The sequence below is a fragment of the Haliotis rufescens genome, unplaced genomic scaffold (assembly GCF_023055435.1).
Source record: "Haliotis rufescens isolate VD_foot unplaced genomic scaffold, xgHalRufe1.0.p SCAF_9, whole genome shotgun sequence".
NCBI lineage: Eukaryota > Metazoa > Mollusca > Gastropoda > Lepetellida > Haliotidae > Haliotis > Haliotis rufescens.
This window is the reverse complement of record NW_025964383.1, coordinates 31,954,432-31,976,774: the sequence shown is the minus strand read 5'-3', so window position 1 is coordinate 31,976,774 and position 22,343 is coordinate 31,954,432. Positions and strand designations below refer to the sequence as shown.

Here is a 22,343-nt window from a genome sequence, read left to right as displayed (position 1 = left end):
GCACGAAAATGATAACATCTGATCTAGTTTTCCATGAATCACCACCATACTGGGGTGCTGTTTTCCCAATAACCACTCTTGTGGGTGTTGTGTTGATAACAACCACTCTTGCAGGTGCTTGTCAACGGAACCTTGTAGTCAAGGAAACCTCCTTTACATGGAACTCTGTGACCTTGTCCTTTGTTTTCGTGTCTTTGAATCACCGAGTGATTTTCTTCTGATGCAACTCAACTTATCCCCATGAATCAGTCACACTTGCACAAAAACAACTTACCTGTTCCACTCCTTACTCTTGGAACATTCACAAAGCTACGTTAAGTCCTTTGCTGATAACATCATGGTAAATGTATGTTTGGTTACCCATTATTTTCTTTTGTAAACAATATTACAAATAACAAGTTTCTCAAAAACAAACAAATAGCTTCACTTGTTGCCTACCTAGAAAATGAAAAGTTTCCTGTATTTGGTCTTATCACAGACTGAACAAGAAAGGTTAAGGATCAGGAATATTTTTGGTGGTGACGACACACAATGAGCACACAATTTCATAAAAAAATATCCCCAAAATTTTCATGACAACATTGTCGTCATTGGTTATCAGCAAAGGGGTTAACCAGCTCACCTGAGGTTTAAATGAGTTAGTGCTTGAAGCTGCACTATAGCTTCAGGTATGACTTTGATCACATTGTGGTAGCAGTTCAATCTCTCCATAGAATGATATTCACATATTTCAAGAGGCACATCTCCCAGACGATTCTTGGATAAATCTGAAACAAGAGGCGAGATAATTATGTCAAGAACACCATTTCTGTACACATCAATAAATACCCACTGTTACACACAAAATAAACATTGATAATAGGATAGATATGCATATATACTACCCAACTTTTGATAGGAATATAAGGAAATGTCAGGGTGCTGTTGTACAAACCAACCTTAGCCCTACGACTGTCGTAGAGACTATGTTAAGCCATAAGGTATGGGAGTTCCGATGGTCACCTTAGAGCTAAGATCGCTTTGTACAATGGCACAAAGGTCTATTCAAATATACACTTCACATGTATTATCATGATTATGAGAATCAGTGTATCATGTCAAGATAAAAATATCCCTCAGTAGGAACAATATATGTTCTAAAAGCCATGTTTTCATTGTTCTTGCCATAGGGTGTGAAGGTATGTTGAACACCTTTTTGACAACCATACTGCACTATCAGAAATATACATTTTGCATCCATGGCAAATTTAATCTGGTCATGGTTGCAGTGGAGTAGCCTGGCAACAGCTCACATTTCTCACCATTACTTAACTTGTGATGTTTCTTAAGAAGTTGTGTACATAAGTTTTGTTTGTTTATGTATGGAAAGGTTAACATAAATTCCATGTCAGTCATAACACACTTGAATCAATGCCTCCAGTCTGTTTGTTCAGTATCAAGCACCACCACTTCCAGGCTGACTCCTAACAGGTTGATGGACTAACCTACAGCATGGCTGATTGAGCTGACAGCAACAGCCACCTGACTTATTATCTACAAGTCCACAGTTGTGCTATCGTGAAACGTGATTGACCACTTGGGCCCACATGAAGACAGCTCCAAGCAAGGCTATTTATCAAGCTGCTACCATTACCTAATGAGGGGCTATCAGTTTTTACCGACTAGCTGATATCAAATCCCAATGGGTGTTGGATACGATATGGTATTCACTGTTAGATATAAGAAATTGGATGATTGACAGCTATTGGACATGATTGATATCAGAAAGAAGCAGGTGTCTTGTTATACTGCAATAAACACTGATATATGTGGTAGTTATGACTGACAGGGGAATATCCCATCCAAAACGCAAGAGTAGGGAAAGTGTTATACTGGTATTTATGACCCATAGCGTAAGAAATAACCGAGTTCACAAAAATCATATGTGCACTAGTGCAAATATCACTTCACAGGCACCAGTGTATTGTTGAAGTTATCCGGGCGGCATTGTTGATGTCAAATGAATCTTATTGTGATGTAAGGTTAGAATAGTGTTACACTAGAAACGTCATAGCTGTAGATTGATGACGTCATTCGACAATTGCATTTTTCTAAGATGGTGGTCGTGATCAGTGCATTTTTCAAAAGGGGAGCTTAAAAGGATTAGGAAATAATGGGTAATAAAGATATTATTACAATTCCATGGGTGTCATACTGATTTTACTAAACTTGTGTGACAATTCATTCTCACTCGGCAAATAAAAGAATTCTGACACTTGTTTCGTATCAGTATGACACACATCCTTGTATAATAATCACTATGTATGACTTATGCTGGGGAAACTGATCCTACTGACAGAAGCCAATCAAATATGCTTTATTCGCAGACCATAAAAATAGGTTTAACAGATCAATTTCAGCGTAGAACTATGAAGTGTTCACATTACAAGACTGTATTTGAACCTTCAGAGACCATAACAAAGAATCCATTGTACACTTTATACACTAGCCACTGTTAATCATTGTGATGAGGAAATATGTTTCTGTGCGTGCAATGTAAACATTATGAAAAATATGACCCACACAATACATGAAGCAAATGAATATGGCTATAAGGCAGTCATTAAATGTGATTTATATATATAATTTTTAAAACTATCAAAGACTATTCCGTTACCAAGATGTAAATTTAACCTTTGCTAACCTTAAGCTTCAAGGGCCAAGCTTATCACTATAGATGATTTAGTTTTCAAGTGGGTAGAGAGACTAGTGCACACACAAAGCACACACCCAAAATCTAAAAACATTCTTTCTGCCCACAAAGCATTAATTTTTACATCAAGCATACCCCGTTATAACTAACTTAAGGTAGCTTATTGTACTGAATACGGTAATGCAAGATCTTAATTTCTGACCTGACCAATACAAGAATTCAGAACTATTTTCCCCTGTACAAAACAAGCATGTACAAAATACAAGGTAATTGCTCTAGGAAATATACAACAGTGACATGTGGGTGTTATGTAATGTTCTGGATCAATTCAGAGTTTTGCCCATGTAATAGCATCGATGTCGGAAGTTCATCTTGTTCACTGCCAGGCTACAGCAATTGAGAAATAATCAGGACCACATGGAGTTTCAACTCTAATATCCTGCTAATGTGGACTTTATTATTGTTTAATGTCAACCTCTCACGTCGCTCCACCTGGTCTAGATACGGTCAGGTTGGAAAAAGGAGGGTTGCCCTTTTGAAAAGAGATGTTTACACCTAGTAATCTAATTAATCGAGTATGTATGTATTTTCAATATCACTGATCCAAGTGCTTGACACTTATTTTTAAAATGACTTCTTAAAGTTGGGTATTGTGCCATTACAACACGAAAAGGGGAATTTATACTTTGAATGTTAAATATTATTTGTATCACGGGCCATATTAACGATCCCCAAACAGATTAGTCCACATCCACACACTCAGCACTGGGACCCGCTTGCATAAATAAACGTAGAAATTGTAGCACTAAAATATGATACGCCCAAATGGACTGGCGTTACAATATTATTAGCATTAAGATTGATTGGTGAAACTGGGTCCCGCCAAAGCCTGTCAGTACAGGGTTTATCTTGACCTGCTCAGAGGCTGATATTCGGCCCCAAGCCTGCAGCAAATGTCAGTAAAACTTCCCAAATTGGAATCTTAAATATCCCAATTCAACTTAATATACTATAATGTAATGGCCTTGTAGAGGTCACTGTATATCACTGATAACAGGACCAAGAAAGAAGAAAAGGTTTTCGTGCTTATTTTTACAGAAGTCACTGTTAAAATAACTCTGAATTAAGGAAATTAAAGAATCTCTAAGAAAATCCAAAATTCTTCAGCTTGTCGTAAGAGGCGATTAACGGGATCGGGTGGTCAGGCTCGCTGACTTGGTTGGTGCATGTCATCGTATCCCAATTGCGTGGATCGATGCTCATTCAGTCAATAACTGGATTGTCTGGTCCAGACTCAATTATTTACAGACAGCCGTCATATAGCTGGAAAATTGCTGAGTGCAGCATTAAACGACAAAACAAACAACCTTAACTTGTTAAATTTCTTAATAATCCTAATCCACTGCAAAGAGATCAGCCAGTCCCCAAACCTACGAAACAGCTGTACCCCATCTGACTCCCAAACACAACAGGACTAACAGCAATATTTGATTTCAGTCCTGAGATCTTCCACTGTTACAATGCTGCAGTTCAACATCTGTTGAGAAAAAGGAGCCAAGAATTGATTTTCTCGGTCTTATGTTCTCTGACACTGTCTCGCTACCTTCAACCAAACAATACCAGGGGAGATAATTCGAAATACAAGAGACAATTTTATTGTATTTCAGGGAAAAATGCAATTATGCAAATTCTTAAAGGGTACAATGTCCTACTTGAGGGCACAGAGCACTGCATGAATCATCCAGATCCACTGTTTTCCATGAGTCACTCCAGCCAAAGTTTTATGCTATTTAAAGCATGTATATTTCTACAAATGTATGGTCAATAGAGACATGCTCCACAATGTACCGTAAATACCCAAAAGGACACAGTTCATACAGAACACAATAAATAAATTTAGATTGGAATTTGGCCCTACAAACTATATTTTCAGAAACTGTTGAAAACTATGGTTAAACAACAGTTTGTCAGAGTGACTACATTACAAAACAGTCCCAGAGGTGCAGAAACTAATATTTTTAGTCCAGTAGTGTTTTCAATTATAACATAGAATAAAACCCCTATAAATGGCCAATTTCAACTAGTCCTCATGATACCTTAACTATTGGGCAGTCTGGCAAGGACTTTAGGACTGGTGCCAATTTCTAATGCTGTGACCCATTCTAAAATATTTCAACTTCAAAAGTCAACTGTACATTGGATGTGAGCATGTGCTGTAATCCAATTGGTTGAAAAATGTTGTAAAATGGGACTGAAACCCAATTCTGGACTTTTCCCTTTGAAAATGAATACTGAATATGAAGCACCTTTTTTTCTCAATTTCAAATTGAAAACATTTCAGCTCAACGAAGTGGAATACTGCAAGAATATTCATCAGAACACTTTCAATTTAGTTCTTCTCCCCTATTCTGCTAACCAGGCCAGTTAGTCTCACAGAAGCATATGATGTTATCAGTTGTATCATAGCATCACAGAATGACTTGATGTCTGTCTTGCAACTGTGAGATTTCACGTAGAGAGAGTGTTATGAAATATCACTCTTTTGTGTGCCAATGTTTGTGTAGTTTCTGATGGTATAGTAAGTCTGGCTGTATTGAGCTCTTATGATATCTCTGGCTATTTATTAGAGGCTCTATGGTATATATCACCATCAGCTTTCCTGTTTCCTTGACAAACTTCCTGACACTTTGATCACAGGGTACAAGCAACATAATGTAAGGTATAGCACCAGGGAACACAATTAGGGTCAACCATCTCACACTGTGTCCTGTTCAGCTGTGATTCAGAATGTGTGTAGCAAACATCTTGTCAACACATCAGTTGAATGCCAAGCTTAAAACATTCTCAGGTTATAACAAAATACACTCCTTCCTCCTCCTCCTCCCAATGTGCCTGCCTCAACCACTCAAACTGTGAACATTAAAGTGAAACCTTCTCCCAGGCATGTGGAGTAATTTCAAAGTGTGTATGACAACACATCTTGGTGTGCTGCTATAGCATACTACTCAACTTCTGATAAGATATGAATATAGAAACTCCTTGTCAAAAGTGGAGCAGTATACTTTTAGTGTGTGTGTGTGTGTGTGTGTGTGTGTGGGGGGGGGGGGGGGGGGTGGGAGGTTGATTGAGGGATAGACTAACATTTAGTTCCTGTAATAATGTTATGTATAACATTAAATATAATAATTCAAAAAGAACACTCAGGTCTCTTAATTTCCATAAGCTGGAAAGGGGATGATTATCAGGATGAGAGTGGAATGGGGTGAATGTTTTATTAAACACACTTGGGTCAGTAGGAGAGACTAACTCTCAAAGTTTAAAACTTTAAATTAAAGGACTCCTTCTTCACCTTCATTCATTATTTTGAACACTAGATTGTATCTTCTCTTCAAAACTCTAACTTAGAACATAGAATTAATGACATGCATGGATAACTTTGAAACTACCAGAAAAGTATTTCGAACACCCAACTGTCAATATGCTGAGTAATCCTGCTTGTTAATGGGTCATAAATTGGTTCCCATGTAATTGAGAATCACAACAGTTGCAGGTCAACCTTTCTGGTTAGTGCTTCCTAAAGACTGAGAACTGAACACTGTAATTAAATCTCCACATTATATTGGTGTCAGCAGAAGTAGTGTATGTGTGCTCGATCTGTTACAATTCTCAGTGAAAGAGTTTAATGTCCTTTAACCATCAGTGCCTTTAGGGACATGGAGCATGCCACTGAATTACATGCACCTAATTGAAGAAGCTTGAAAGCCAAATAAATACATAAACTACAAATGCCAAAGTTTAATTTCACAGAATTAATATCATGGCTGCACCCAATACATACAATAAACATGATGGCGCCATAACAATCTACGATACAGTCAGTGTTTTTGTTTACAAAATCATACATAGCACACGCTTCTTGTTGTACTTCTATTCACACATTCTGCTTACTGTTGTTTGATTTTTCAGTGTTTGACCCTATTATAAGTTCTGTTTGTTATGAAATTCCATGCTACCATATCCAGCAGCACCTACTCCCATCACCCTCTCCTCATCTTCACAACACAGGCTGCTGCAAACCCTGTAGCCATGACTAACCCTGAGCAATTTTAAAGTGTTGCCATCGCTGTCATAAAATATTACTCATTTTCTTCTTTACGGCCTCAGAGAGAGCTCAGATGAGAGGTCATCATGACGTGAAAATCCCAGTTATTATAGCGTAAGTTGAAACATGCAGGGAGGTAATTACTGGCTTGCAGAACTGCTCATACAAACAGCAAAATAACTTCCTTCTTTGATCAGGTTACATCGTGAATAAGGGCAGTGCTAGGAAAGTGTGCATCAAGAAAGACAAGAAAGTCCACCATCCATACAGCACCTCCATAACATGGTCAATTTCCATCACAATCTGGGCACAGTGCATCATCATACTTTATGAAAATCACCAAACATCCAATTACAATTCTTGAAAATTGTGGGTTACAAGTCTTGGAGATGGGTCAGTGTTTCTATGGCAATCAGTAAATCAAAAATGCAGATTACGAGAATCCCCTTAATATGCCATAGTTCTGACCTCCTTGAGTGAGCGAGCTGATGTGAAGGTGAATTACAGCGAGTGCAACAGTATCACGTCAAGGGACACCAAGAATAAGCCCAATTGCGTGGATCGATGCTCATGATGTCAATCACTGGATTGTCTGGTCCAGACTCGATTATTTACAGACCGCCGTCATATAGCTGGAATATTGCTGACCAACCAAACCAAGAATAAGAAAAATCCTGCCTTTTGGCATGACAAGCAAATGCTTTAACCACATGACTTCCCTACTGCAAATATGTCTACCATTCTTTATATATAATTATAAATATAATGTTTCTCTTCACCCGCCAGCCCTCATACCCATGAAGATCAGGGTTAAAGAATTTATCTTCAATAGTCATTTGAGGTGACTAGCAGAATTGGTTGATATATGTCATTGTATCCCAAATGTGTAGATTGATGCTCATTATGTCAATCACTGGATTGTTTGGACCAGACTCAATTACCTATAGACCTCCATCATTAAGCTGGAAAATGGCTAGGTGTGGGGTTACATAGCAAACAAACAAATCTGCCAGCCCAAAATTCTCATTCATGCCATTGTGAACCCTAGCTAGACTATCACTAGAGTACTCGATACAGTCACAAACTGAAGCCTAAAAAACAACTTTACATCATAATGAAAGAGAGATAAATAAAGTCTTATTACAGTTTATCCTCATCAAATAACAATTACCACCATTGATTACCAATCACCTTCAACGGCAGTAAGAATGAGCTTCGTGCTCACTATTGATCAGCAATTGGTGTATTTGTCCGAGGGTGCCTCCCTGTTGAGGAGCCGGCTTCCCAGACAAGTTATCAAGCCCAGATGGGAGTCAAGCTGAAAATAAATGACAGACTCTGGGGAATCCCGATTCCACGCAACATTCCAACTTTTTGTGCTCCCACTGATCAGGTTTCGCAAACATTGCTCTGCCTGCTGGGTTAGAAGTGTAGCGAGTGCTGACTTTGGCACTGTGTCATGTTCCGTAAACTGCTCATCCACAATGTTACTATCTTTGTTGTGGAGGGTTGTGACCAGTGGTGAGGAAAACAGTGTGTACTAAATGCTGATCATCTCCACAGAAAATGACATGACGTTGATGATAGATCGATGATGGATTGACTTTGGGAAGATGAACTTTGTTGAAGTAAAAATGATCTGTCTTGGGCACACAACTTGCCAGATTTGTTTTGACTGTGATTCATCTAAAGATTGCTGTCTTGTCAGGCTGATCATAGTGGAGGCTAAGAAGATGTGAGATGGAAGAAATTTAGAGACATTCTGGAAACAAGTACAACTAATCCTGACAAAGTATGGTTAATCAGCAGGGACAGAATTCTCGTTTTATTTTTGCTAGTTTCTGAAAAGAATCTACTACAGAGTTGAATTCACCTTAGGAAATGTCACTTGTCCTGCCCTACATTTACTGACAGGAAGGTGTATGTCTTGGTTAATTATCAGGTCAAAGGTTTTGAAAGGAATATTTCACTAACAAGTCTATGTGGGATGTCAGAGACTGATTGTCTCTGATAAAAAGAAATTCCCCTGTTCCACAAGGGCTGTGATAGCATCATGCCAACACAAGCCTATCATGGTGGGATCTGCTCCCCAAGACAGCAATTGCTTTGTCCAAGTGCTACGAACAACAAAGACCTCTTTAGGGATCATTTTGAATCTGTTGTACATGTCCTGATAGACACAGCCGTGTTTATTTTCAGCATGATATGCATGATCATGTTGGGAAACTTCAGGATTTATCTGGGATTCCAAACTAAATGCCCTTGGCAGAAAATGTGGGGGAAATGTGGGGGAAAAGAACGTCATGTTGTTCAAAATTTGAAGTCATTGTTGTAAATTCAGGGGCATTTTAACATTTCATTCAGATATGTAAAACTAAACAATACAGCTTTCACATCAAATATAAAACTAAACATTATATAGTTTATACATCAGTTGTAAAACTAAACATTACAGCTCCTTGTTTATTGGTCCTGTATCTATGAGATCCCCTGTGCAAAGCAAAAACCAAAGTGGTAATTCCAATTTGGGAATTGTTACAAACATTTGCTTCAAACTTGGGGCCAAATATAGGCCTCTGAGCAGGTCTAGATAAATCCATTTGAAAAAAAGGATTGAAGTCGTGTCACACATTCACTGATGAGAGCCACTTTTCAACACATGTCTGAGGTACTGCAGCATGCACCAGATATCTTGGCAGCACCTGCAAAAGATCTTCCTAATATTTCAGGGCAGTTATAATGTAATGTCCAGTATACCCAACATGAACACTCCTAGATAATAGACCTTAGCATCTCAGTTGAATTTAGCTACAAAGTAAATCCAATGTGCAAACGGGTTATCTTGACATGTCTCAGAGAGTTAGCATTTATTTCTCTTCATCTTTAAGTGAGGCCACATTTAAGAAGTGACGGTTGATTAGTTGATGGTTCAAACACATATTTATACATGAATTCTCCCAAGTATCCTGTCAATGTTGTCCTCTGGGTATACTTGCCTGCATCAGGGTATTCTCGCCTTCACTGGTGGTGGGTGACTTGACGTGTACAAGTGTCTGGGACATGAAAGCATTAATACATTTCCATAGCCATGAGTGGGAATGGAATTCCCTTAACAAGTGACTAGTTGGCGCTGTTTGAAAAATAACCATGTGATGTCTGCTTCCAAATAATGAAATATGCCAATACACGACTGAAACTGAAATGTCAAGACATCGGGATCATTGAATTAGTAAATCCATCTGTCAATTTGACAGGTCTATGTAAGTTAATAAGGTTGGCCTTCCTTTACCCTAAATCTGCAACTGAGTCAACCATTTGTCAAGACATTTGTTAATGTGACATCCATGTGGTCATGTACAGTGCACACACGTTCGATTTTAAATGACATTTAGCAGAGTTTAACGAACGATGAACTACCTTATAAATTTTAAATGTCATAAAGTCTGCACTGTGACATCATAAGTATTAGGACAACATACAACATACAACATTGTACCATCATCCTACATTGATACATGATATTGTATTATGACAATATACTACATAGTGACATCAAACTACATTGTGACACACTACGTGTGACATGAGATTGCACATAGCAAAAAGACCTTTACTTTTGATATCACTAAGTAATGTTGACACTATAAAACTTCCACTTGTGAGGAAATCATGAAATGATTCACTATATGCTGAGTCCTTTCAGTCCCTGAAACTCCTCCACATCTTGTCTGCAGTCCACATGCTACTGAAACTGGAGTCTTCCGTATTTCAACTTCCTAGGAAATTATCTGCCGCTGAGGATAACAACACATCAAAGTCTCTAAAGTAGTTTCAAACATTTCCTGCTTTTAACCCAGTGGTGGCAAGGTCCATTACAATCTACTGCTGACACATGGCTTGTTGGTGTCTTGGTGAGGTACAGCAAGCCATCATGACCCATAGAACTGCACGGTATTACCAGTATACCGGCATACTGCAATTTCTATATGTATTGCAACATCTTTTCTATGTTCCGGAATGAGTGAGTGAGTGAGTGAGTGAGTGAGTGAGTGAGTGGGTGAGTGAGTGAGTGAGTGAGTAGTGTGAGTGAGTGAGTATGGTTTTACGCTGCTTTTAGCAATATTCCAGCAATATCACAGCGGGGGACACCAGAAACAGGCCTCACACATTGTCCCCATGTCGGGAATTGAACCCGGGTCTTTGGCGTGACGAGCAAACGCTTTAACCACCAGGTTACCCGACCGCCCCTTCTATGTTCCGGTTACCTGGTATATAGGTTTTATTATTATTTGTATAACTTAACATAAAATCTTCACAGAAATTAATTCATAAATGATATTTCAATTCGAAACAGATTGACAAAACAGAGGAAATGCAGAAGAAAATGTAGTGATTTTCTCTTACTTTGTTATCTCCCCTGTATCCATGACTACAAAATGCTGCGACTGACCATGCAGAGTAATATTTATTTCAGTATGTAGAAAATAGGACCTTCATGTTCAATCAGTGTCAGTCACTGTCAAACACTTTTGCTCCCAATATCTCTCAATACATATCACAATCCTGTAGCACAAAATATTGCAATACACAGAAAACATGATAAGATTGGCTTATCTACGGTCATATACGGTATGTTGTATCTCTGCTTTGCATGATACCTGTCTGGCCATCTACAAACACCATTAATACACACTGGTTCACTTTTGTCACCAGCGTTCAACAACACTTCAAGATTGACTTACACCACTACCACCCAAATGATTCCCAGTGTCACCAGCGTTCATCAATACTTCAAGATGGACTTACACCACTACCACCCAAATCATTCCCAGTGTCACCAGCGTTCATCAATACTTCAAGATGGACTTACACCACTACCACCCAAATGATTCCCAGTGTCACCCGCGTTCATCAATACTTCAAGATGGACTTACACCACTACCACCCAAATGATTCCCAGTGTCACCAGCGTTCATCAATACTTCAAGATGGACTTACACCACTACCACCCAAATGATTCCCAGTGTCACCAGCGTTCAACAACACTTCAAGATGGACTTACACCACTACCACCCAAATGATTCCCAGTGTTTCCAATGCTGATTGAGAATCCTTCATCAAGAATAGACCACTGAAACCAATACCACCCAAATATTTATGCGCTGCAACCGGAACAAAAACAGCTTGTCAAGATGTCCGCAGCCAGCGATACTTCAATCTCCTTCCCTGTGATTCATGATCCAGGAATTCCTCAATATACATTATCGGGTCATAATGTTCCACTACATAGGTGGTGATGCAGTCAGATGAACTCAGCAGCTAACTCTATCTTGGAAAATAAAAAAAACGTCACTCTTCAGACTTCAACTGGAGAGCCCAGCATGGGTTTGCTTTCTCATTATCACGTCACATCTGATCTTGTTAAGAATAAGCAGATGTCTATACCTTACTGTAGGAGTCGGAATTAATCAAAAGCTGCAGTCTTCTTGACACCAACTTCCTGTGCAGAGTTGTCTCCCTTGGGTGGACCAGAATGCTATGATCATCGGTTCCAATCCCAGATTTGCCATGATTATAATTCTATGTATGTCGGAGCCATTCCCATGGTAAAACTTCAAACTCTCCTAATAACTATATGACAGCCCAGGCCCCCACAATGTATGGGTCATTCTCAAAAAAAGTGAGTTTTTTAGTCCGAGTTGAATAACAATTAAAATATTTATTTTAGATATGTTTAAACACAAGTGTTTTTCGTAGAACATACCATGGTGTCTGAAAGTTAAGTTTCAGTATTTCTTATTAGGTATTTTATTTTAATTAAAACTGCTTAATTGCGGTTAAATTGAGCTGAAGGGTGTGTCCGTAACCCTATGTTTGCACATCAACATTGTTTAATGTTGCTAAAAATAAAAAATATTATGTAAATAATGTTTATATATTGTACATTACCTTTCTAACTCATGATATAAACTTATCTTTTGAAGATACACTCTTTTATTTATATTGGTTTTTGGTAAGAAACACTTGTACATAAAAAAGTGTCTGTCCTGTTACCAGGATGGATCAAAACTGAAAAATAAATAATCCTTCAAGATTCCCATAATTCAAAATAACAGAAATACAGCTTACTTCCTGTACTATCATGGCAGCAGTGTCCTTCAAGTGAGAGAAGACTTTGGATAATTCTGCTTGACAGGGAAGTTTAGTGCTATCATGAATACTCTTTTCTTATGTCTGTGCTGTTACTGCTCATTTTTGCCAAAACAAATATTTTTTTCTAAAACCATTTTTTCAGAATATTAGAAAATATGAACTGTTCACAATGCCATGTGGTCTCAACATTTCAAGGGAGGTCTCATTAAAAAAAACTGTTATTAATGTCAATTTGTCTATGCTGTTACTGTCTGTGCTGTTACCTTCAAACATGTAAACAGGACAGACATTCCGTGGTAACAGCACAGACTTATCATCATCTTAAACTGTCTTTCCTTGTTTAACCAATCAATAATATAATTACCATAATAACTCAAATAATTCCTTTTGAAATAACACAGACATTCAAGAGGCTATAGTTGTACAAATCTTCCAAGCTGAAAAAAAACAAGTTGCTCAAGACTTAAAAGTAACAGCAGAGACAAATATTGGTAACAGCACAGACATTTGGTCAGCTTTATCTAACTATTCTTGTCCAATCACTCAATATTCAAATTTTATGAAACATTAAGACATATGTTTTCAAATTTATCACAGTTTAGAAGAAAACATATACATAAAAAATAGACTACTTTGTTGAAGATAGTTATCTGATGAAAAAGTAACAGCACAGACATTCCGTGGTAACAGCACAGACTTATCATCACCTTAAACTGTCTTTCCTAGTATAACCAATCAATAATATAATTACCATATTAACACAAATAATTCTTTTGTAATAACACAGGCATTCAAGAGGCTATGGCTGAACAAATCTTCCAAGCTAAATAAAAAAATTTGGTTAAGACTTAAAAGTAACAGCACAGACATTTGGTCATCTTTATCTAACGTTTCTTATCCAATCACTAAATATTCTAATTTTATGAAACATTAAGAGATATGTTTTCAAATTTATCACAGTTTAGAAGAAAACATATATACATAAAAAAATAGACTACTTTGTTGAAGATAGTTATCTGATGAAAAAACAACAGAAGGGTGGAGAAGACAGGTGGTGTGGTGGAAAAGGGTGAGGTTGTGAAAAGTGTGGAGAGGACAGATGGTGTGGTGGAGAAGGGTGAGGTTGAGAAAAAGGTGGAGAGGACAGGTGGTGTGGTGGAGAAGGGTGAGGTTGAGAAAAAGGTGGAGAGACCAGGTGGTGTGGTGGGGAAGGGTGAGGTTGAGAAAAAGGTGGAGAGGACAGGTGGTGTGGTGGGGAAGGGTGAGGTTGAGAAAAAGGTGGAGAGGACAGGTGGTGTGGTGGGGAAGGGTGAGGTTGAGAAAAGTGAGAGTGACATTTTACTATCCGTTCCAGATGATACAGAAGAGTGTCTTGGAAAACGTGTGGTTGTGTTATATGATGGTTTTCCATATCCTGGATACATAGATGTTTCTACCTATGATATATATGTCGAATGCATGCACAAGCCTGGCAAAAAAAGAGATCAAAAATGATTCTTTTGGCCAAGACTCCTGCTGGACAAATGCTGGTACAAGCACGAGGACATTATTACCATCATTCCTGAACGAAAGAAGATTGAAGGCACTGCTTCCCACTTCAGTGTTGAAAACATTTACTGGGAAGCTATTACAGATATGATAAAACAGAAACAATAAACAACCTGTGGTTTCTGGGTGAATGAAAGGCACCATTTAATTCTGGCACTAATCAAATAAACATAGATACAAGTGAATTGTACTTTTAAGGAAACTATAATTCACCTTTTCAGACCTTTTATTTGAGTATTTGCGAATACAATTGCAAAAGAATACAGCTTCAACAGGAAATCTTCTGACAAGTTTTTTTTCTCCAGATTATGTTGATGTTTGACATGGATAAAGTTGGTTATTGTGTTGTTGCTTCATGACAAAAACTGTCACATGACTATTTAGTGTAAGTTTAAATCAATTCAAATTCTTTGTAATTCTAGGGATTAACCCAAAATGCAAAAGTTATTGTCTTTGGCGTTACTTCCGTCTGTGCTGTTACCTACCAGTATCCTACATTCACATTACATAGAAGAACATTCAGTTAATAATATCCATATGATCAGATACTGTTAATTAAGCAAAACATTTTCTTATTTGTCAGAGTTCAAAACTTTGAACTTCTGAACAGGATAGTTGACTGCAAACATAAGTTTGTCCGTCCTGTTACTTTCAATTGTCCGTCCTGTTACCGACCGTTTTCTATAGTTCAGATTACATGCAAGAATATTCAGTTAATTACACCTTATATGTTCAGGTGTAATCAATTGCACATACTTTTTTCGTATTTGTCAGATATTTCAAAATCTTGAAACTCCTGAACGTTATAGTTATCTGCAATCAAAGCCGATTGTCCGTCCTGTTACTTTCAATTGTCCGTCCTGTTACTACGTTGTCTGTCCTGTTACCAGCACTTAAAATAGAAATATACTGATTATTTATTTTTATTTTTCAGAAGAACATATTTGAATTCAAACATATATCATCTAATGAAGCATATGTGTCAAATATATGATGCAATAATCAGGGTATGTTTGTCATATTGGATTTGAATGAATTCAAATGTTTTCATTTGACTCAAATGCTGGACAAATCTGTCCATAAAATAATGTATCCAATCTCTTTTTAATTGTACTCATTGAAATATTAAACAATACATTTAAAAACAAGAACTGACATGATTTGTGTTGAACTTTGAAAAATATTGTTACAGAAAATATAATTGTTAACATGGTAACAGGACAGACATATTTTTCCTATTCAGTGTTAATTAATTATCATAATTAGGACATCATTGATTATTAAGGTGTCATTTTGCTTAACATTATTATTCAGAAGTTACTTTGTGTACTGAGTCAATAAAAAAGGAATTTTACAAAAGACAATTTTGATGTTTTTGCTTAGTTGAAATTCGGACATTTTTTGAGAATGACCCGTATAACTGAGAGTCCCCTGGATGTGACAGAGTAAATCCCTGCATGTTTCAGTTGACCATGATGAGCCTCCATAGGCTTCACGTGGCAGCAAGAGAAACATCTCCTTCAATCCACATCTCCAGCTACTTCAATGTAGCTCTCCCACTGACTCTGTAAAGTTACGGTGCAAGTTCACTGTAACATAAATCGATGATCTGACAGTCTTTTCTTTGTGGAAGTAATGAATAAACAACTACCAATGAGTTTTACTGTCAGCCTTAGCTCATAAATAGTCATGAGACTATTCACCTCCACTTAGTATCAATAACAGTCAGCAGACAAAAATGATGAAAGTGAAAAGTTCTTCTTTTCAAGTCCATAGCAGTAAAATAATTGATTCCCAGTGTGGTTATATGAACTGATATACTTCATACTATATGTCATCTTCCCGAGGCAAGAGAGTTAACTGACTAAAAGTCCAGTTTCCACCCTTGCCGAACTTGGCTGAAATTCCTGGACTCGATCTTAGCGCCACCAGTGGCTATTACAAGTTATGTCCTTTCTATGCCTCTCCTATTGACCAATCAGATTCAACCTCTCGTATCACTTGCATTTGCTTCAAACAAAACGGTGGCACCCAGTCAAGACGATTTGATCGATAATCAAGATCTATATTATGATAAAACGAGTCTTACAATCGCAAAGTGCATCAAATCACGTGAGCACCTTGATTAAAAACATGAAAAGATTTAGAAAATATCTGTTGACAACGAGTTAGTTGTGCACATGCTTTGCAAGTCCTGCAGTCGACCGAAATCTGCATGACACTTTACAAACCGGATTTCGATTTCGGTGCGCGATTTTGATTGGACTATGCAGAGACTCGTTAGTCCAGCCAAAATGACCATCCATAATACCAGCCTAGTTCGGCAAGGGTGGAAACTGGACTTTTATAGTCAGTTAACTCACTTGCCTCGGGAAGATGACTATATGTAACCTATTGTATGTTCACCTAACCCCATCCATACAGGACTCCCCTTTCTTACAAGCACATACCCTCCACTTCCTTCTAGTCTATGCTGGTCAGTCAACACTTGTTCCAGATTCTATGGGAAGAAGCCCCCAGTACTCTATGTTTGCTGCACAGATGGTTAAAATGGGAATCAGTTGGTTACAGTTCAGAACATGGAAAGTTTTTCACACTATCAACCACTAGATAGCTTGGCCCTTACTCCATTGCTTATTGGCTGTTAAGATATAGGCATAAAAGGGTAATATTGCTCAATGGTGCTGAAAACCAATCACTCCCCTGCTTGATCCTGTTACAAACAAGCAGGTCAACGAACAGTTTCACATACATGTACATGAAAATCATCCCACATGCAAGCAAGTTTTTGTTTTTTGTGGCAAATCTTTTGCCTGTAAACATGATGGTATCAGAAAACTTACATTGCTTGGAAATTCAGAGTCATTGTTATTTTCAGGGTTTAAAGGCAATCTGAAGAACTGTAGATATCACCAAAGACGGAACTTATCAAGTGCCTGTCATTATTTGCGCTCACTGTAAAACAGCATTCTCACTGTTGCTATACACATACTTACTTCAATGCACCTGGGTGATTAACAAGGGTGAAATGATACATTAAAACTCTGATGCACTGCAATAAATGGCCATCCTTACTACACACTATACATAAACCTGTATTGAGATACATGACTACGAAATCAATATATCTTGACCTTTCTTAATGATAAAATAACCCAATCCACATAGGAATAAACATGAGCTTGAAAGGCCACCCATGTTCTATGAATTAAGTGTTTGGGATAATTTTGGCTTCCTTGTTACTAAATTGAGTGAGGGACTTAGAACAGTTAACAAGGAAGAAACAATCTGTCCCCATTTTTTTCACTCATCTGAAATATTTCAGGTCATGATGCTTGTAACATTATTCTGGCATATCGTGTTATGTATCATATCGTGGCCAGTGTATCTAAATATGTATCATATCAAGGCCAGCGTATCAATATTTGTATCATATCGTGACCAGTCTATTGGAATTTGTATCACGTTGTGGCCTTTGTTGTCGTTGTGCCCCAGGTGGTTGTGTGCGGTGAATGCGTTGGGTTCATTTCCTTGTAAGGTGATGTAAACTTTTCTGTTCAAGGCTATTCCACCATGCATTGCAGTATAGTTTAATGTGCATGTAAACATGTTTGGGTGTGTTTTACATCTCAGCAGCTACATAAACACTTTAGCAAAATGACAAGATTATAAGTCTAATCACTCTCTGCTCCATTCAGAAGCTGAGACTGTAAACAGCAGGAAAAATGTGCGGGTGAGTGTTTCACCTACAGACAGCAATGCTATGAACCGTGGCAACCTGCAAACTGAAACTTGGGGAGAGAATAGAGAGAGTGAGTAGCTTTTATGCCCTATTGAGCTATGTTCCAGCCATGTCATGTTAGGAAGACACAATGTAAGCAGGAGATCTATGCATCACAGTGTGATCATTGTTTATCAGCCAAGTTAAGATGACATACTAATGATACTATTCCTGGGAACTCAAGGTCAGAGTAGATCCAAACCACCCCATTTTTGTCGTAATGGGGATCAAGTTGACAGTGTCTGACCTGACGTATCGTGTGGCCAACAACAGTTTGGCTAGCTGTTCATGCCATTAACCACTGGTCTGCCAGGCCGTCATGATCTAGCTGATCAACCAGAATGCACCTGAGACACTATTCTCCATCCAGATGGCGATCATGCTGCCTTCATTCAGCAGTGATTGTGACCCCTGGTCTGCCAGGCTGTCATGATCTAGCTGATCAACAAGGATGCACCCGAGACACAATACTCCATCCAGATACTGCCTATCCAGATTCAAACTCTTCTCTTTCTAGGTCGTGTTAGAAATGAAATAAGGCAAAAGTTTTAAGATATATTATAATAATCAACCTACAAGGACACCCATAATTCTAAATTAACAACATAAGAATAATAATGGGAATCTCACAACTTTTATGCATCATTTCAAACACTAACCAAGCCTACTCTGTTAGATGGACCATTTTTGTTGGAAGGAAATGTCTTTCTCAAAACGGCAAACATTCTCCACATCTGTAAGTCTGCTGCATCGAACAATGTACAAACATGACCTACATCAATACAGGAAAGTTTATTTAGTAATTACATAGAAATACCATCCCAGTATATCTATCTGTATACACATAATACAAATCACCATGGAGTCGGGGTCAGGATGAAGTATATTACACTTGAAGCCAATAGGCTTAGTGGTACCATAACATTGATTTTTCATCTAGCTCCACGAGGTGAATTATTTAGCCTTTCTCGATGGTAGACATTTTGACAGGCTCCAATATCCTGGTGGCACTCTTCTAAGAACAAGGCATACATACTGATGAAAATATTCCTCACCTAACTTAGTCAAAAAGCAGAACTGTATGAACTTGGAACCACATACTTCTCAAAAATTAAGAAGAACCCCATCAGCAATGAAGTGTTCGTACAGTGTTTAGTACTAGATGGAGAATGAGCGTCAGTATTAGGATATAAACCTGCAGTCCCAAGAACAAAGGACGAGGAAAATATGAGTTTGAAGACCTTTACACCGCATTTTGCAAAACCCATTCGAAGCAGATTGCATGTTTTCATATAAGCTGTCCGGTTGGTGCAGTCAAGAAGTTTGTTGTTTGAGAATTGTCATGCTGAAGCACGAGAGTTTAAGTCCCTATAAACTGCATACTTTACAGTCCTTCATCAGCATATGCATGTGCTCCATCTGACAAAGTAGTGACCACCCAGTGGACGAAAGTATCTAACTGTGCTCTAACATCAACCAAACAATGGGCAGAGAGGTGTTCATCACTGGCAGGCTGAAACACAACCACATGGGCTACCAACTGCCCCTTAAAAACTCTGTACCGACTGTTGTTGCTGACCTCCTGCATACTGTATCTCACTTATTTTACAGATGCCAACTTCTATATATTTAAGTCTGGATCAAAATTGATATGTTGTTATGATCACAGTGACCTATAAATCTTTGGAGTCTGGATCAAAATTGTTATATTGTTATAATCACAGTGACCTATAAATATTTAAGTCTGGATCAAAATTGATATATTGTTATGATCACAGTGACTTATAAATATTTAAGTCTGGATCAAAATTGATATATTGTTATGATCACAGTGACTTATAAATCTTTGGAGTCTGGATCAAAATTGTTATATTGTTATAATCACAGTGACCTATAAATATTTAAGTCTGGATCAAAATTGATATATTGTTATGATCACAGTGACTTATAAATCTTTGGAGTCTGGATCAAAAATTGTTATATTGTTATGATCACAGTGACCTATAAACATGATAAATCTTTAAGTCTGGATCAAAATTGATATATTGTTATGATCACAGTGACTTATAAATCTTTGGAGTCTGGATCAAAATTGTTATATTGTTATGATCACAGTGACCTATAAATATTTAAGTCTGGATCAAAATTGATATATTGTTATGATCACAGTGACCTATAAATCTTTGAGTCTGGATCATATCCCACATCGTCTGAGTGTGACCATCCAATCAATTTAAAGCATCCCTTACGACAAGAACAGGTTAATTGAAACCAGGACTACACCAGAATCCCCATGGGGTCGGGATTCTTACAGAGCAGAGTGGATCTGGATGAGGCAAACAGAGAAACCAGGACTTGTTACTGAAGCCAGGAAGCCAGGACGGAACTAGCACTTAACACCTTAGTGCAAATTCATCGAAAAGAGTTGCTGTGACATCAGACAACACAAGCTAAAGCATTGTATTCATCGCTGAAATTGTTTCAGAAATAATTTGGCAATCTGGATGATCCAGCAAAAGTATTCTTTTCCGAGGGTCAGTAGGACATGTAGGACCAGTCATACAGACACATATATATACTACTCCACATGTGCTGAGGACCACCACACCTTTGACTGAAGATGACTATTTTGATCCTTAGCAAATGTTGAGTAGTATAGTTGCAATACAACAAAATGAAAGAGAAAGAGAAAAAAAAGAATTAGACTGACATTTCATATTTTCCACTAATCTGATAAGCCTTTTGGCATAGCCATTGCCATCATTGACACTATTGTTAAGAAATAATTTAAAATTATATATAATAATTGTTTATAGTAACTCACTTAGTGGCTGTGGCGGGGTGGGTGAGAATGGTAAGGATGATGAGGGTTTGTAATTTAGCCTTGCTTCAACATGTTCAAGGCTGCACTGAATTATAAGTCCATGGATGCTGAGAAATTCTATCCTTATAACCATGATAACAGGCAAGTCTAGTGGAGCAGGCAGTACAAGGACATGCCAGTCTTTTATAAGGACAACTAAGTTATCATGTTCTTATTATTCAAATAATCTAGAAATTATGGTTTAAGCTATTAACTATTGCCTCAGAGACTAGTCTAGGTTTGAGGGTGAGAATGAAGCTTATCCCTCCCTAATCATGCATGTCTATTTATATCCATCAGTAATCATTTTAATAAGCAAATTGTCTACTTGTCCATGGGATGCAAGCCATACCATCATTGACATAGGAACTGGAGCTTGCAAAACAAACACCCCCTGGATACAAGCCTGATTTATTCTTGCAACACTTGGCAGAAATCTATTATGGTGTAAATATTAAGGTGAAACGATACATCGGTGCACCATGAGTTTTCAGAAAAATATGGCAGCAACATCGGCAATGGGCTTCACATATCATGGGGGGAACAAACTTGTGACCTTGCAGGTAACCTGACTGGGCTATCTGAACAGATCATTAATGCTTACATGAATGACAATTGAAGCAATTGCTGCAGGATTCTTCTCCAGGATCCACATTCATGCTGCAACACACGATCTCATACATTCATACTAAAACACACAACATCTATTCAAGCTGTTTCACACCACCTATCGACACAGTCTGCTGTGTAGGTTTTCTACAAATATTATGACAGTACAGAAAATATTCCTAGTCCTCTTCAGCGGTCTTCCTCAGCTGAAAGGTCAGCTTGACCTTCAACATGTTTTTGTTAAACAAACGGTTTACCGATCTGTATCAGTGCAAACATGATAAATATAGTACTTAGTCGTGGCTTGCTTCCTGTCATAATGGCTGTGATGTTGATATGACACAGATCGCAGGGTAGCATTTCACTGGCTCAAACACACGCCAAAATTACATGCTTAAGTACATATAATTACGACACAAAGACCTGACACCCAACAATGGGTTATACATCTATTAGTATTAACCCAACAAACATCTAACAAAACGTAATGAGCTTGTCTTGTTTGGGACATAACAATACTTTGCTGTTTCTATCAAATGTATGTGTTGTGCTTCGTTGTGTGCAGTTTTTCCAAAATACTGTTGTGTCAAGCTTC

The 22,343-nt window shown here is 37.9% G+C and overlaps 2 protein-coding genes across 13 annotated transcripts in view; both read right to left on the bottom strand.

Annotated features, from left to right (window-relative positions):
* LOC124151408 overlaps positions 1–22,343 on the bottom strand; it is a 460,916-nt gene that overhangs the window by 362,469 nt on the left and 76,104 nt on the right. The window lies entirely within an intron of this gene.
* The window catches only part of LOC124151409 (DISP complex protein LRCH3-like), a 117,174-nt gene that overhangs the window by 56,921 nt on the left and 37,910 nt on the right, over positions 1–22,343 (bottom strand). For all 12 annotated transcript variants that reach the window (XM_046523855.2, XM_046523859.2, XM_046523856.2 and 9 more), the window contains exon 2: positions 623–767. In XM_046523855.2, coding sequence (XP_046379811.2) covers positions 623–767 — 145 coding nt within the window. The remainder of the gene's footprint in view (positions 1–622; positions 768–22,343) is intronic.